Genomic DNA, 16,569 nt, shown 5'->3' with positions numbered 1-16,569 from the left:
TAAGCTCCAAGGAGCAGGGCCCTCCTATCCCTCTTGTATTGAACTGTATTGTTGCTGTATTGTCTCCTGTTATATTGTAAAGTGCTGAGCAAACTGTTGGCACTATATAAATCCTGTATATATAATAATAATAATTGAGATTTATTATATTGCAACAAAGCTTGAAATTTCACTTTCAGTAGAAGGAAATTTAGATTTAACCATAAAATTACCATTTTTTTTCCCTGAAAAACGAAAGTGAATGCTGAGATTTAAACGTAGCAAACACATTCATGCAACAGCAATGCGAGCAATGAGCCGGGGGTTGTAAACACTGGACGGCTATAGGAGGCAGACAAGCAGCGCAACACTGACGCTGGCAGCCTCGCTTTGGGACCAAGATGGCGGATATGAAAGGGCTCTATCTCCTCCGCACACTGCGCTCTTCCCTGTAGTCTATCTAATAGGGGACTTTCACATCCCCTCGTGACCGGCGCGTCCTCCGTGTGTCATGTGACCTCAGCCGCCCGCACTGCACACTGACAGCACCCTGGGGAGTGTGTGTGGAGAGTGGAGGGACAGAGCACGGATCAGGTACCGGGGCCGGAGATTTGGGGGTGAGGGGAGGGCAGGGGGATACACAGAAGCTTTGCAGGACAGGGAGATGTGTTTGAGTGATGACATGGGGGTCTCGAGTCCAGAATATACTGGTCTCCTATATAGATCAGTGGAAAGTGAAAGAATGAAGTGTGCTGGATGGTGATCATAGAGATAGAAGGCTGCCATCCATCTGTATGTCATGCTGTGTATGGAAGACTCCAATATAGTAGGCTGTGTGATGACGTCCTGGACCCTCAGTGTTACCCTCTGCTCACCTACACACATACAACAGGCTTGGGATTGGAAGGCTTTTTATAGGCAAAAAGAAATTGAAGCAAGTGGCCACAGACAAAGTTTTTTTCTTTGTTTTGCTGTTTTCCATTGTAAAAGTAATTTTCCTTCACTTCCTGTCCCTGAGACTCTCTACAGGAAACAAGAAGCAATCACCCCAAAATGAAGGGAAATCTCTCCTTGCTTGTCACTGGAACAGGTGTGCCCATAGGAGGATTCTCCCTCCCACAGCTCCCTTCCACCATTATGTTGACAACTCTAATATTGTAAATGTTCCTGTCACTTTCTGGCTGACACCAGGACATAGTGGGTGACACCCCCCCCCCCCCCACCTGGGACACAGGAAAAAAAAAAACGGACGGATTCTACTCCAGCTAACACCGAAGAATACCTTTGGCCATGCATACACTGAAGGGTCTGTTTCATGTGAGCTATAGCTTTTAGTCCTCATGCACACTGGATGTTTTTACAGCGGCTGTTTTTAGCTATTGGCGGTTTTTTCTACAGCTAGTAAATTCCCCAGCATGTTATCTTATGTGTCCATGCACATATAGGCTTTAATCAGTGTTTTTTAGCAGGAGCGTTTTCTGGCTGGGAAAACACATCAGAACTAGTGGTCTTTTTTAGCTGTAAAAATGCTCTAACACTGAGAAAAGCTGAAGAACACGGCTATCTAGCGTTTATGAGCATTTTTTGAGCCTGATGATTTTGTGGGAGTATAGCTGTGCTAAAAAACACAAACACTGAAAAACACTAAAAACCACTGAGAAATGCTAGTGCAGCATTCTACAGCTAACGTTATTGGTGTTTTTATAATGGCCAGTGTGCATGAGGCCTAAAAAAGGTTTGTTCACACTAGAAAACAGTGCAGGAAAGGTGCTTCCTTATGAGACACACACAGGTGACATTTATTGTTAATCACACCCTACACACACCTCACAAATGCACATTTGCTGCCACCAAATCACATGGTACTGCAGTGACATTTATTGTTAATCACACCCTACACACACCTCACAAATGCACATTTGCTGCCACCAAATCACATGGTACTGCAGTGACATTTATTGTTAATCGCTCCCTACACGCACCTCACAATTGCTGCATGTGTGCGGCCACCAAATCGCATGGTACTGCAGTGACATTTATTGTTAATCACTCCCTACACGCACCTCACAAATGCACATTTGCTGCCACCAAATCTCATGGTACTGCAGTGACATTTATTGTTAATCACTCCCTACACACACCTCAGAAATACTGCATGTGTGCGGCCACATGGTACTGCAGTACCATGCGGTTTAGTTCTGCACAATCTGAAAAAGTAGTGCTCACACTACTCCTTCTGCGTTCCTGTGCGTTTGGCAGCTCATTCAAATAAATGGGGTGTCAAAACTGAAACATGCACATTCTGGGGGGGCGGCATTAAGAGCGATGTGAACGGCAAGCTTTCAGCCAGCTTTGAGCAGCTTTCTTTAATGCTTAGTACACACAGAGTGATCGTCCATTTTTTTTTTTTTTTTTTTTGCATGCTACTCTCGACTGAACGAATAGGTTACTAGAGTTACAAAAAATTCTCCTGAGACAGAATACAGCTTCCCACGATGATGTGATGTATTGTAATGTATTCCTTTGTTTCCAAAGGTGCACAGCCTCGGTCAATATTTGTGTTTTTTTTTTTTTTTTTTTTTAATGAACGATTACTGTAGTGACTAAACGAAAATTGTTCGTTCTGTTATCTTATGGGAAAAATTGTCATGCTTGTTTCTTCGGATAATATTGCATGAACTATCGTGAGTGGCTTTCGAAAGTGCCTAGCGATCAGATTATTGTACAATCGCTCTGAAAAAGTTTTTTTTTTTTTTTCCAGTATTCTCATCATGTGTACTAGGCATTAGCACTTTAAAGTGCCCTTAAGTTCCTGTTTGGAACTGTTATACACAGATCCCAATGGGAGTGCTGATTGTACAAGCTGCTAGCAGGCTACACAAAGCTTTGAACAAGACTCCATTAGTGCTGAAGCCTGCTGACAGCTTGTTTAGAGTGATAGGCATTACTCCTATTAGGATCTGCGTACAACAATTATAAACTGAAGCTGAATGGTGGTATAAAAGCTTCAATGGAGCCTTCTGAAAGCTCTGTACATGCTTTGTAAAAGCTTGCTGTTCACACTGCTCCTAGAACTGGTTCACACCAGATGCAGTCCAGTGCATTTCTGTTCTGCATCGGAAACACATGGACAGTGTTTAACCAGTTGCCGACCGCAGATAGCCGAATGACGGCTACACTGTGGCTGGCCAGTTCTGGGAGGGCGTCATATGACGTCCTCCCAGACCGCGCTGGGGGCGCGCACCTGGCAATCTCCTACGGACACAGCTGATCACGTGATGTGGTAAAAGGCCAATAACAGTGGCTCTTTACCACATGATCAGCCGTGTCCAATGACACTCTGATCACAGGGAAATGCAATTGCCGGTTCTTCGCTGCACTTTCCTTACACTGTCAGAACGTGGGGAAAGTACTGCCGAGAACCGGCAGTTGTCAGAGCAGGGATTGGCACTGATCATCAGGGTACTGATGATCGGTGCCCAGCAGTGCCACCCACCAGTTCTACCCAGCGGTGCCACCCACCTGTGCCCGTCAGTGCCCAGCAGTTGTGCCACCCGTCAGTGCCCAGCAGTACCGCCTATCAGTGCTGACTATCAGTACCCATCATCAGTTCCACCTATCAGTACCGCCTATCCGTGCCATCTCATTAGTGCTGCCTATCAGTGCAGCCTCATCAGCGCACATCAGTAAAGGAGAAAAATTACCTGTTTGCAAAATTTTATAATAGAAACAAAGAAAAACTTTTTTTTTTTCAAATTTTTGCTCTTTTTTTTTTGTTTATAGTGCAAAAAATAAACCCCCAGCGGCAAGTAAATACCACCAAAAGCAAGCTCTATTTGTGAGAAAAAATGATAAAACTTTCATATGGGTACAGTGTTGCATGACCACGCAACTGTCATTCAAAGTGTGATAGCACTGAAAGCTGAAAATTGGCCTGGTAAGGAAGGGGGTATTAGTGCCCTGTAGGCAAGTGGTTAGCATGGATTCCAATGGCCCTTGTTCACAACAGTGTAGTGCGTTCCAGTGCAGTCATCAAAAGTAGAACATGTTGTTTTTTTGTATGGAACACAGCAAAACACAAAAAAAAATCAGAAGTACACCAAAACGTACATGTCCTCAGTTGACCTCAATTAGGCTGAAGAAAAAGAGGAGGAAAAAAATGTACTGGAACGCATCAAAAATGCACATGCAGATACACATCCAGAACTCAGAAATTGTGGTGTGAACAAGCGCTTGGGCTGCATTCACACTTGAGCGTTTTGTAGCTTCAAGCTCCAAAAAGTCAAACTTAAAAAATCAATTGTTCTCTATGGTGCTTGTTCACACCTGAACATGTGAACAGGCACCATAGAGAACAATTGATTTTTTAAGTTTGAGAGTTTTTAGATCTTGGAGTTTCAAGCTACAAAACGCTCAAGTGTGAATGCAGCCTTATAGAGGATGAAGCCTGTGTGAATCAGGCCTAAAGTTGTGCTTCAGGATGACGAAAAAAACTGAAGCAGTTGAAGTAGGATTGAAAATGAGAGCTGCCATTGCTGATCTTGCTCCTGCATTGCCACTCTGATCCTGTTTCGCTTTATACTATACCTCTGAATGCCCAGTCATGTGCAAGAGAAATTGGGCAGGAATTTGACTAGAAAATGATTGGTTGTTCAGTGTCGATTTTCCTTGCAGCGATCCTTTATGATGTGTTGTGTTAATTTATTTGGAATGGGATGACTACACATCACGATAGATGACAAAACATGCATGACCCTTTTTTTGGCAACCAGTGCATTGTGTAAATAGAGGAGAGGTGCATTACCCTGTGAAGGGGCCCTCTAAGCTTCACCTTATGCACCAACATTCACTCTAACAGTGTGTATTACCTAAGCTGAACTCCGGTGACGGAAAACCTTTACTCATGCTGTGAATCTATTGCCCCACTGCAAGAATTAACCGCTCCCTTGAACCAGGGGATGACAAATACAGTGATATACCTACCTTCAGTCACTGGTCACACCACTGCGATTTGTGTGCAATTTCAGAGAGATTTCTGAAGACTTTATTCTACTTGTGAAGATTTTCAACAATTTCTTGCAATTTGCAGTGCGATTTCCATTATATTCTATGTATGTGAAATCACAACAAAACTGTAGAAAAAGCAATGCAAGAACTACTTTAGAAATCACACTGCAGCAAATCGCACATGTTAAGACACTGACCTTCACATTCATTGAATGCGATTTCAATTCCCACATCACACCTGAAATCGCACAGGTATGACCGGGCACTTATTCTTCGTTCTGGCAGTCAGCGCTCTCCTCCACTGTCCAGTGTCCTGGGTTGTGGTTAGGTCCTGGGTCTGGGCATCCTCTTATACTATGCAGGACTGCAGGTTTTATGTTGTATGTGATTACGTCAGAGAGCTGCAACTAGCTGGCAAGGAAAGAAAAATGGATTTGGGGGACCGATCACACAAATGCGGAAGCCTGCAGCAGTGAATATTAAAGTGGTTGCAAACCTCAGACATGAAGCATGAACAAATCATATCCCTCTATAGCAGCCTTCACTAAATGGTGGACCGCAGTCCAGATCCGGACCATCAGCCCATCATTCTGCTGTGCGGGATTCTCACCAAGCTGCAGTCATTGGTTGTTAGGATTGCCGGCATCATAGCAACCAGTGATGTCACGCGTGCTCTGCCCCTGCAGCACGCTTCTCCTCCCAGCTTCTGTCCCTGCCTGGCTCTATACTACTCTATAGTGAGACTCTGAAGGGGGGATCTGATGTATGAAGACACAATGTAAGGGGGCACTGTGATTTTGTCAGCTGATATATGGGAACACTATAATGGGGGAATCTGATATATGGGGGCACCCTGATAGGGACACCTGATGTAAGAGGGCACCCTGATGGGAACACCTACTGTAATCCCCTTACTGTGATTTTGTCAGCTGATATATGGGAGCACTATTATGGGGGAATCTGATGTAAGGGGGCACCTTGACGGGGACACCTGATAAAGGGGGGGGTACCTAGGTGGGAGACACTGAACTAAAAGGTACTCTGATGTAAGGTGGTTCTATTTTCTTTTACCTGAAAAGAGAGATTTGGACCTCGAATGGAAGAAAATTTTAGAAACTGGACCTACTTAACTTTAATTCATTATCCCTGCTCTTTAATGTGTGCTAAGCATAATTTCCGTTTGCTGCTTCCTTCCTCTGCTGTCAGCATGAGTCACTTCTGACAAGTTTTCCTGACACCAAGAGAAAAAAATGGTGACGGGGGAGGGACCTCCAGCTGATTGACAGCCTCAGCTCTGATCTTGTGTGCTGTGTGAAGGGGGTTGCCTCTTTCCTCTTTCCTCCAATCAGCTCTCAGAACTCTCCTCACTGAGCTCTGCAGAATGTAACTTCAGTGCTCTGCCCTTTCTGAATGCTCAGACAAGCTTTAAACATTCTGGACTTTGAGCAGATCTAGCGAAGGGAAGACTGCAGATAAACAAATACAATTTATGTAAGAGGATTTGTTTAATCTCTGAGTATCACCTGATGCTAGTCAATTCACTGTATATATGTAAGGGTTTACAACCACTTATAAGTATCATATTAGTCATCCAGCAGGCAAAGTAAGCAGTTAACTCTTGCGGTATGTAGGAGGACCCACTGCAAGGGTAAAGATTTTCCATCCCTGAAGTTCAGCTTTTGGATTCCATGCACACTAGCACTTATTTAAGCTCCTAGAGCAGGGTTTCTCAATCGGGGTTCCTCCAGAGGCTGCTAGGGGTTCCTTGAGCAATCACAATTTTTGCCTGTCGGGTAAGTTTCCCCAAACACCATTGATCTTTTAAGCAATCTGTAACAGGATAATTCTTCCCAATGACCACAAGTGTAAGGAGCATTCTTACATCTGACTATCACACTAATGTATCATGAATTGTAGATAAAGTCATTCTTATGCAGGCCATAGACTGGTCGAAAATCAGCTGATTTTTTTTTTTTTTTTTTGGCCAAAAAAAAAATCGGCTGATTTTCGACCCGTTAGTGGGTTAATTGGTCGGCCGTTTTTCGGGGTTTTGGCACATTTTTTTTTTATCGGCAAAGTTGGAAAAAAATCGGCCGATTTTCCCAGCAATGATGGGCAAATCGGCTGATCGTTTTACCGATTAAAAAATCTGTGCATGAGCCGTGACCTGCAAGAAGAAAAAGAAGAATTCCAGTCCGCTATTATATTTTATATGAAAAGTCTTGCGGTTGCAACAATGTATCTATTTGTATCCGAATAAAAACATCTGTATCTGAAATAGATACAAATGGATACATTGTTGCAACCGCAAGACTTTTTCATGTCAAATATAATAGTGAAGCTCTCTGCAAGGGACAGAAATAATTAAATGCCGGCCGTAGATGGGACGAAAATCGGCCCTTTTTTTTTTTTTTTTTTTTTTTTTTACCATTGGTGGTAATGTCGGCCTATTAAACAACAAAATTTTTTTTTTTTTTTTATGTTCCCAGAAGCTAAATTGTGTTATCCTGTGTGTCCATGCACACTATTTTAGGCTAGTAGCGTTTTTCAAGCTTTAGCATTTAGGAGCAGTAAAAAAATTTTTGCCTTGTTTTTGGGAGCATTTTTCCAGCAGAAACAGCTTTTTTTTTTTCTAGGTTTTTTTTTGTACTATAAAACCGCTCCAAAATCCTTTTAAAATGCTACTACAAGCTGGCACAAAAATGCTATTATCAGTGTTTTTTTCTTCAGTTTTTTTTTTTTTGTCTTCCCCCTAGCGTTTTGGATTAAAAAAACTCTAGTGTGCATGGAACACATCTGCTATAGGGCGGTCGGGAAGCGTTTAAAGGAACGGAAGAATAATTGGAGGGGAGATTGACAAGGGAACGATGACAAGCAGAATGAGCTTGTTTGTGGTATCACATGTATGTAGGAGTCCTATGCACCTACAGTCAGGTCCATAAATATTGGGACATCGACACAATTCTAACATTTTTGGCTCTATACACCACCACAATGGATTTGAAATGAAACGAACAAGATGTGCTTTAACTGCAGACTGTAAGCTTAATTTGAGGGTATTTACATCCAAATTAGGTGAACGGTGTAGGAATTGCAACAGTTTGCATGTGTGCCTCCCACTTGTTAAGGGACCAAAAGTAATGGGACAATTGGCTTCTCAGCTGTTCCATGGCCAGGTGTGTGTTATTCCCTCATTATCCCAATTACAATGAGCAGATAAAAGGTCCAGAGTTCATTTCAAGTGTGCTATTTGCATTTGGAATCTGTTGCTGTCAACTTTCAAGATGAGATCCGAAGAGCTGTCTCTACCAGTGAAGCAAGCCATCATTAGGCTGAAAAAACAAACCCATCAGAGAGATAGCAAAAACATTAGGCGTGGCCAAAACAACTGTTTGGAACATTCTTAAAAAGAAGGAACGCACCGGTGAGCTCAGCAACACTAAAAGACCCGGAAGACCACGGAAAACAACTGTGGTGGACGACCGAAGAATTCTTTCCCTGGTGAAGAAAACACTCTTCACAACAGTTGGCCAGATCAAGAACACTCTCCAGGAGGTAGGTGTATGTGTGTCAAAGTCAACAATCAAGAGAAGACTTCACCAGCGTGAATACAGAGCGTTCACCACAAGGTGTAAACCATTGGTGAGCCTCAAAAACAGAGAGGCCAGATTAGAGTTTGCCAAACGACATCTAAAAAAGCCTTCACAGTTCTGGAACCTCATTCTATGGACAGAGGAGACCAAGATCAACTTGTACCAGAGTGATGGGAAGAGAAGAGTACGGAGAAGGAAAGGAACTGCTCATGATCCTAAGCATACCACCTCATCAGTGAAGCATGGTGGTGGTAGTGTCATGGCGTGGGCATGTATGGCTGCCAATGGAACTGGTTCTCTTGTATTTATTGATGATGTGACTGCTATGAATTCTGAAGTGTTTCGGGCAATATTATCTGCTCATATTCAGCCAAATGCTTCACAACTCATTGGACGCCGCTTCACAGTGCAGATGGACAATGACCCAAAGCATACTGCAAAAGCAACCAAAGAGTTTTTTAAGGGAAAGAAGTGGAATGTTCTGCAATGGCCAAGTCAATCACCTGACCTGAATCCGATTGAGCATGCATTTCACTTGCTGAAGACAAAAGTGAAGGGAAAATGCCCCAAGAACAAGCAGGAACTGAAGACAGTTGCAGTAGAGGCCTGGCAGAGCATCACCAGGGATGAAACCCAGCGTCTGGTGATGTCTATGCGTTCCAGACTTCAGGCTGTAATTGACTGCAAAGGATTTGCAACCAAGTATTATAAAGTGAAAGTTTGATTTATGATTATTATTCTGTCCCATTACTTTTGGTCCCTTAACAAGTGGGAGGCACATATGCAAACTGTTGTAATTCCTACACCATTCACCTGATTTGGATGTAAATACCCTCAAATTAAAGCTGACAGTCTGCAGTTAAAACACATCTTGTTCGTTTCATTTCAAATCCATTATGGTGGTGTATAGAGCCAAAAATGTTAGAATTGTGTCGATGTCCCAATATTTATGGACCTGACTCTAGTTTAAAAGATCGTTCACTAGAACGTCTAGATTTAAAAGAGTGCATCTTTGAATATTTTCTTTCGGGGCTCATTTACACCAGGCTGCATGTTATTACATGTACATTGTGTAGGGGCAGTGCGATGTGTTGTCACCAGAGGAAGAAACACAGCGCCTCTGAGTGTAGACTGGATTACAAGTTTAATTGTTAAAAAGTAAGTAGCCAACTCACATTGTGATAGTTACAAACAGACTCATCATAGAAGGATGTACAGACTGCCTCATCGCCAAGTTGTTAATACGATAAAGTGTGTCAAGGTGGGACAGTGGGGAGCGCTGGAGAGGGAGGAAAGTGCCGGGTTGTTCCACTGTAAAGTCTGGAGTGGTGGCATCTGACGTCATAAAGTGTGACGCGTTTCTGAGCATGTGCAAGGCCTAGACCAGAGTGCTCCTTTGTCAAGCATATGATACGATCTGAATGGGAGCTTTATTTGGGGAACTGAGTGATGGTGGGCTGGAAGTTTGACAAGGGAACAATTAACCACTTGCCCTCCTGAGGATTTACCCCCCCTCCCTTCCTGACCAGGTAATTTTTTGAGATACTACACTGCCTTACTTTAAGAATTGCGCGGTCATGCAGCGCTGCACCCAAATTAAATTTACGTCCTTTTTTTTTTTTTTTCCTTCTTCCACACGAATTGAGCTTTCTTTTGGTAGTGTTGGATCGTCTCTGCGTTTTATTTTTTGCGCTATAAAAAAAAAAAAAAAAATTTTGAAAAAAATATATATTTTTATCAAATTTAGGCCAAAATGTTTTCTTCTACATGTCTTTTTGGTAAAAAAAATACCAATATGTATAAATTAATTGGTTTACGTGAAAGTTATAGCGTTTACAAATGGCAATATGTATACTGGGATTTTCTTTAATTTTTTACTAGCAATGGCGGCAATCAGCGAATTAAAGTGCGACCTGCGGCGGGCATTCTGACTCTGGGGGGGAACTGACTTGGTGTCACTGACATCTCCAGTGACACCAATACAGTGATTTAGTTCTAAAAATAAAAAAGCGCACTGACACTGTACTAATGGCACTGGGCAAGAAGGGGTTAACATGTGGGGCGATCAAAGTGTTAACTGTGCGCTGTTTTACTCTGTGCTGTGTTCGTGTGCTTCACTGTAAGCACATTGCATTGGATGGCTGTGCTGTGCACAGCCATCTAAAGCAGTGTGCATGAGCTGACAGGAAGGAGAACTGCATTGTTTACATACAGTTCTCCTCCCCATCGGGGATGCTCGTGTATCACCGGGCACCAGCGAGTAATCACCGGCTGGGACCCAGTGATTGACAGCCATAGCCGCGAATGACGGTGCGGGTAGGGTGTGCGCTCCCCCTACCCGGAAATGCAAAATCACGTATATACGTGATTTGCACACCCATGCCGCCCTTTAGTAATACATCTATAGGGCAGTCTGGAAGCGGTTAAAGGAACAGGGAAGGATAATAGGAGGGGAGATTGACAGGGGAATGATGACAAGCAGAATGAGTTTGCTGGTGATATCATATGAATACATAAGAAGACATATGAGAATTGACATATTGACGATGAGGCGGTCTGTACATCCTCCTATGATGAGTCTGTTTGTAACTATGACCATGTGAGTTACTTACTTTTTAACAATTAAACTTGTAATCCAGTCTACACTCTGAGGCGCTGTGTTTCTTCTTCTGTTTCTCCACATTAGAGTCTGCTTCTCTCTACCACATCTTGCCCGGGCATTCAGGCTGGTTTATCCCCTTCTCCACCATTGAATTCCCAATCCATTGAATTTATTCAGACTTTATGGACTGTAAATTCCATGCGCCTATTATTTTCCTATACAGATCAGTGCAGGTCAATGGACATGGAGTGAATAAGCTCCCAATTAATAAAACCTATCATATTGATAAAGAGAAGATTGTATGTCCTATCCTCTGAGTCAGCGCCATATTGAAATTTGGCAGAGAGAACTTTATAATGCCTGAGTGCTATATGTATGGCGTTGTGTGGCAGTGTTTTACTGCTTTTCATAATGGAGATGTTTCACTTGTGTATAAAAATCCTGTTTTCTTTGTTCACCCAGCAAGCACGTATGTCATCCTGTTCATTGCTTATTATTTATTAATACGGTAACACTGTTAATTGCTCTAAGGTCCCATTGGCTGTTTGTGTGATTGTAAAATGGACTTTAGTTTTTTGCAAGCAATTTCCAGGCTGATTTTCTTGTAATTTCTTTTTTTTTACTTTTCTGGTAGTTATTGTACTAAAATTAAAAAAAATCTTCAGAACGGTCAAGGATGTGTCACTACCTTCTCAAAATGTCAGTTCAGCAATAGCAGCCTCCATTACTCTCACCCTTTAAGCTCTGCTAATGGAAGGAGCACTCATAGCAGCAGCATAGGGGCTTTTTACAGACATATATTTTGCAGTAAAAAAAACAAACATGTTTTCCAGCAATGCATGTTGGAGCAAAGTGCATTGCTGTGCTATTTATTGTGACTGCGCACTCAGGGCACCACTGTGGGGCATTACAGTGAATGTTTGAACAATCTGTGTGTGGGGTATTGGAAAAAATGGTACAGTTAAATATTTTCATGTGTTGAAGTGCACTGCCAACATTTTAAAAATGAATATACTGTCCAAACACAACTACAAGGCCCACAAACGCATGCATCGTGTGAATGGGCCCTGCATATAAAGTAACAAAGGCACCTGGATTGTTTCCAAAGTTCTTCAGCAATTTGGTCCAGTTTGAGTTATGGCAGGATCACTGAGTCACTATAAGGTTTGGCAAGTGAACAGAATTGTTAAAATTGAACAAAAAGAAACAATTCCATGAGCAGGTTTTTCTTCTTTTTTTTTTTTAATTCTTTTCATTACTGTTATTGCAGTGTCCGGGTTACCCTGTGCAGCCCCAGGGATGACGTCAGCCGTGGAGCGTACAGATGACCTGGTGAGAGAGTACCTCACTTTCCGAGGGTTTACCAACACCTTGAAATACTTTGAAGCAGATATTAAGGCTGACAAGGAGAAAGGCTTCCGGGTAAGTAAGAATGTAGGACGACTTGTTTGATTTCATTTTTCGTTGCACCTTATTTCCATTCCAGTTATTTCGGGACATGTTTTGATATACATCCAAAAATTCTAGCAGCAGCTCAGGATGGCAAGCTTTGCTTTGTTGTATAATGTGGGTAGGGCTACTGTGTGTGAGATGATTGTTTAACCCTTCCAGTGTCCCTAAAGCCAATTAATGAAAAAAAAGTTAAAGTAGTTGTAAACCTCAGGCATGAAATATGGGCAAAGCATATCCCTCTATAGTAATGCGCTTGTCTCATTAAAGAGCACCAAGTGTTACTTCGGTCTGCTGCCTAATTCCTCTGGTATAAGCATGAGTCACTTCTAACCAGTATTCCTGACACCAAGAGAAAAGTGGTGACAGGAGGGCACAGCCTGTGATTGACAGCCTCAGCTCTCTTCCTGTTTGCTGTGTGAAGGGGGTGTGTCCCTCTCTCCAATCAGCTGTCAGAGCTCAGTGATGTAATTTCAGCTCTCCGCCCTCTGCTTTTCAGAGATGAGAGATCCTGTGAAAAGTCTGCACTTTGATTTACATGTGGCTGTAGATGGACAAGTACACCTTATGTAGGAGGATTTGTTTAATCTCTGTGTATCACCTGAGGCCAGTCACTACACTCGGTATATATAAGGGTTTACAACCACTTTAAATATTCCATACCTTCATATGTTCTCATTTGGATACTTTTAGAATAGAAGTTTTGAACAAGACAGGCTGAAAGAAAAATGTAAAATGTCTTCTGATATATCTTCCTTTTTATGAGGGTGGCTTTGCAGGGTCTACATGGTCCCACTGTGTGTGGGATGTGGCCACCCACCATGGCATGTTCCTGCAGTGGACTACATTCATACATGCAATGGCAAATACAATAATATACAAATGTCACTGCAGATGCCAATGCAACCTCTTTATCTGCTGAGGGCTTTTTTTTTCAGTGAAACCTTAAAGTGGAGTTCCACCTGGGGAAAAAAAAAAAAAAGAAAAGTCAGCAGCTACAAAAACTGTAGCTGCTGACTAAAATTAAAGACACTTGCCTGTCCCTCGGTCCAGCGGTGTCCTCACCACCACTGGTTTCACCGGCCATCATCTCCCCCTGGTGCCGGCCTCTTCAGTGTGGGCACCTGGCTGTGACAGCTTGCGGCTTCACAGACAGGTGCCCACTGTGCATGTGCAAAAAGCGCTGCGCTTTGTAAATGGCCCGTAGTCTTCTGGGACCTGTCACGTGTCCCAGAAGACTACAGGGAGGGAGGACAACTTCCGCTTTTGATCGCCTAGGCCAGGGGTCCTCAAATTATGGCCCGCAGGCCACATGCGGCCTGCCGAGGACATTTATCCAGCCCGCCGGCAGGGGCGTATTTGCCACGAGGAAGGGACACTAAGTACAGGGGTGGGCCGGGGGCTGCTATATCTTACCTGGCTCCGTGTCCCAGTCCCACAACGATCCAGTCCAGGAAGCGCTGCTCCTTCATTCACTTCGGCCACTCCCTCACTGTATGTTCGCGCTGCCGATCGGCTCCGCCTCCTCACCGGTGATTGGGTGCCAGAACTGTAGCTCAGGAAAGGCACACAGGCGGCCAATCGCCTGCGAGGAGGTGGAGCCGAGCAGCCCTGCGAACATCGAGTGAGGGAGAGGCTGGAGTGAAGAGAGACAGCTGACAGGTAAGTGTGCCATGCAGATGGTGCTGCTGCAACCAGCTATGCTGGCTGCAGCAGCACCATGCTGGAACAGGGGTCAGCAAGTTAAGTGTCATTGGTGTCAGTGGGAGGTATAGTGCCCTATCATTTGGTGTCACTGATACTAATAATGGGGCATTATTCCTCCCACTGACACCAATGATGGGGCACTATTCTTCCCCCCGCTGACACCAACGATGGGGCACTATTTCTTCCACCCCACTTTCACCAACGATGGGGCACTATTCCTTCCCCCACTAACTCCAATCATGGGGCACTATTCCCCCCCCACTGACACCAAAGATGGGGCACTATTCTTCCCACTGACACCAAAGATGGGGCACTATTCTTCCCACTGACACCAAAGATGGGGCACTATTCTTCCCACTGACACCAATGATGGGGCACTATTCTTCCCACTGACACCAATGATGGGACACTATTCTTCCCACTGACACCAATGATGGGACACTATTCTTCCCACTGACACCAATGATGGGACACTATTCTTCCCACTGACACCAATGATGGGACACTATTCTTCCCACTGACACCAATGATGGGACACTATTCTTCCCACTGACACCAATGATGGGACACTATTCTTCCCACTGACACCAATGATGGGACACTATTCTTCCCACTGACACCAATGATGGGACGCTATTCTTCCCACTGACACCAATGATGGGACGCTATTCTTCCCACTGACACCAATGATGGGACGCTATTCTTCCCACTGACACCAATGATGGGACGCTATTCTTCCCACTGACACCAATGATGGGACGCTATTCTTCCCACTGACACCAATGATGGGACGCTATTCTTCCCACTGACACCAATGATGGGACGCTATTCTTCCCACTGACACCAATGATGGGACGCTATTCTTCCCACTGACACCAATGATGGGACGCTATTCTTCCCACTGACACCAATGATGGGACGCTATTCTTCCCACTGACACCAATGATGGGACGCTATTCTTCCCACTGACACCAATGATGGGACGCTATTCTTCCCACTGACACCAATGATGGGACGCTATTCTTCCCACTGACACCAATGATGGGACGCTATTCTTCCCACTGACACCAATGATGGGACGCTATTCTTCCCACTGACACCAATGATGGGACGCTATTCTTCCCACTGACACCAATGATGGGACGCTATTCTTCCCACTGACACCAATGATGGGACGCTATTCTTCCCACTGACACCAATGATGGGACGCTATTCTTCCCACTGACACCAATGATGGGACGCTATTCTTCCCACTGACACCAATGATGGGACGCTATTCTTCCCACTGACACCAATGATGGGACGCTATTCTTCCCACTGACACCAATGATGGGACGCTATTCTTCCCACTGACACCAATGATGGGACGCTATTCTTCCCACTGACACCAGTGATGGGACGCTATTCCTCCCACTGACACCAGTGATGGGACGCTATTCCTCCCACTGACACCAATGTTGGGACACTATTCCTCCCACTGACACCAATGTTGGGACACTATTCCTCCCACTGACACCAATGTTGGGACACTATTCCTCCCACTGACACCAATGTTGGGACACTATTCCTCCCACTGACACCAATGTTGGGACACTATTCCTCCCACTGACACCAATGTTGGGACACTATTCCTCCCACTGACACCAATGTTGGGACACTATTCCTCCCACTGACACCAATGTTGGGACACTATTCCTCCCACTGACACCAATGATGGGGCACTATCCCCCCCCCCACACTGACACTAATGATGGGGCACTATTCCTCCCCCCCACTCACACTAATGATGGGGCACTATTCCTCCCCCCCACTCACACTAATGACGGGGCACTATTCCTCCCACTGACACCAATGACGGGACACCATCCCCTTCCCCCACTGACACCAATGACGGGACACCATCCCCTTCCCCCACTGACACCAATGACGGGGCACTACTCCCCCCCCCCCCCCCCCCCCTACACTGACACTAATGATGGGGCACTATTGCTCCCTCCCACTGACACTAATGATGGGGCACTATTGCTCCCTCCCACTGACACTAATGATGGGGCACTATTGCTCCCTCCCACTGACACTAATGATGGGGCACTATTGCTCCCTCCCACTGACACTAATGATGGGGCACTATTGCTCCCTCCCACTGACACTAATGATGGGGCACTATTGCTCCCTCCCACTGACACTAATGATGGGGCACTATTCCTCCCTCCCACTGACACTAATGATGGG

The 16,569-nt window shown here is 44.4% G+C and overlaps 1 protein-coding gene across 1 annotated transcript in view; it reads left to right on the top strand.

Moving 5' to 3' along the window:
• The first annotated feature begins 381 nt into the window (after positions 1-381).
• WDR91 (WD repeat domain 91) overlaps positions 382-16,569 on the top strand; it is a 78,699-nt gene continuing 62,511 nt past the window's right edge. Inside the window, exons 1-2 of the mRNA XM_089680651.1 lie at positions 382-573; positions 12,452-12,603. Of these exons, the coding sequence (XP_089536777.1) occupies positions 12,481-12,603 (123 nt within the window). The 5' untranslated portion in view covers positions 382-573; positions 12,452-12,480. The remainder of the gene's footprint in view (positions 574-12,451; positions 12,604-16,569) is intronic.

This window comes from Staurois parvus, unplaced genomic scaffold (assembly GCF_062004578.1).
Source record: "Staurois parvus isolate SC_StPar_1 unplaced genomic scaffold, SC_StPar_1.0 ptg000249l, whole genome shotgun sequence".
Classification (NCBI taxonomy): Eukaryota; Metazoa; Chordata; class Amphibia; order Anura; family Ranidae; genus Staurois; species Staurois parvus.
Note: the sequence above shows the minus strand (reverse complement) of the source record. Positions and strands in the feature narration are given on the sequence as shown.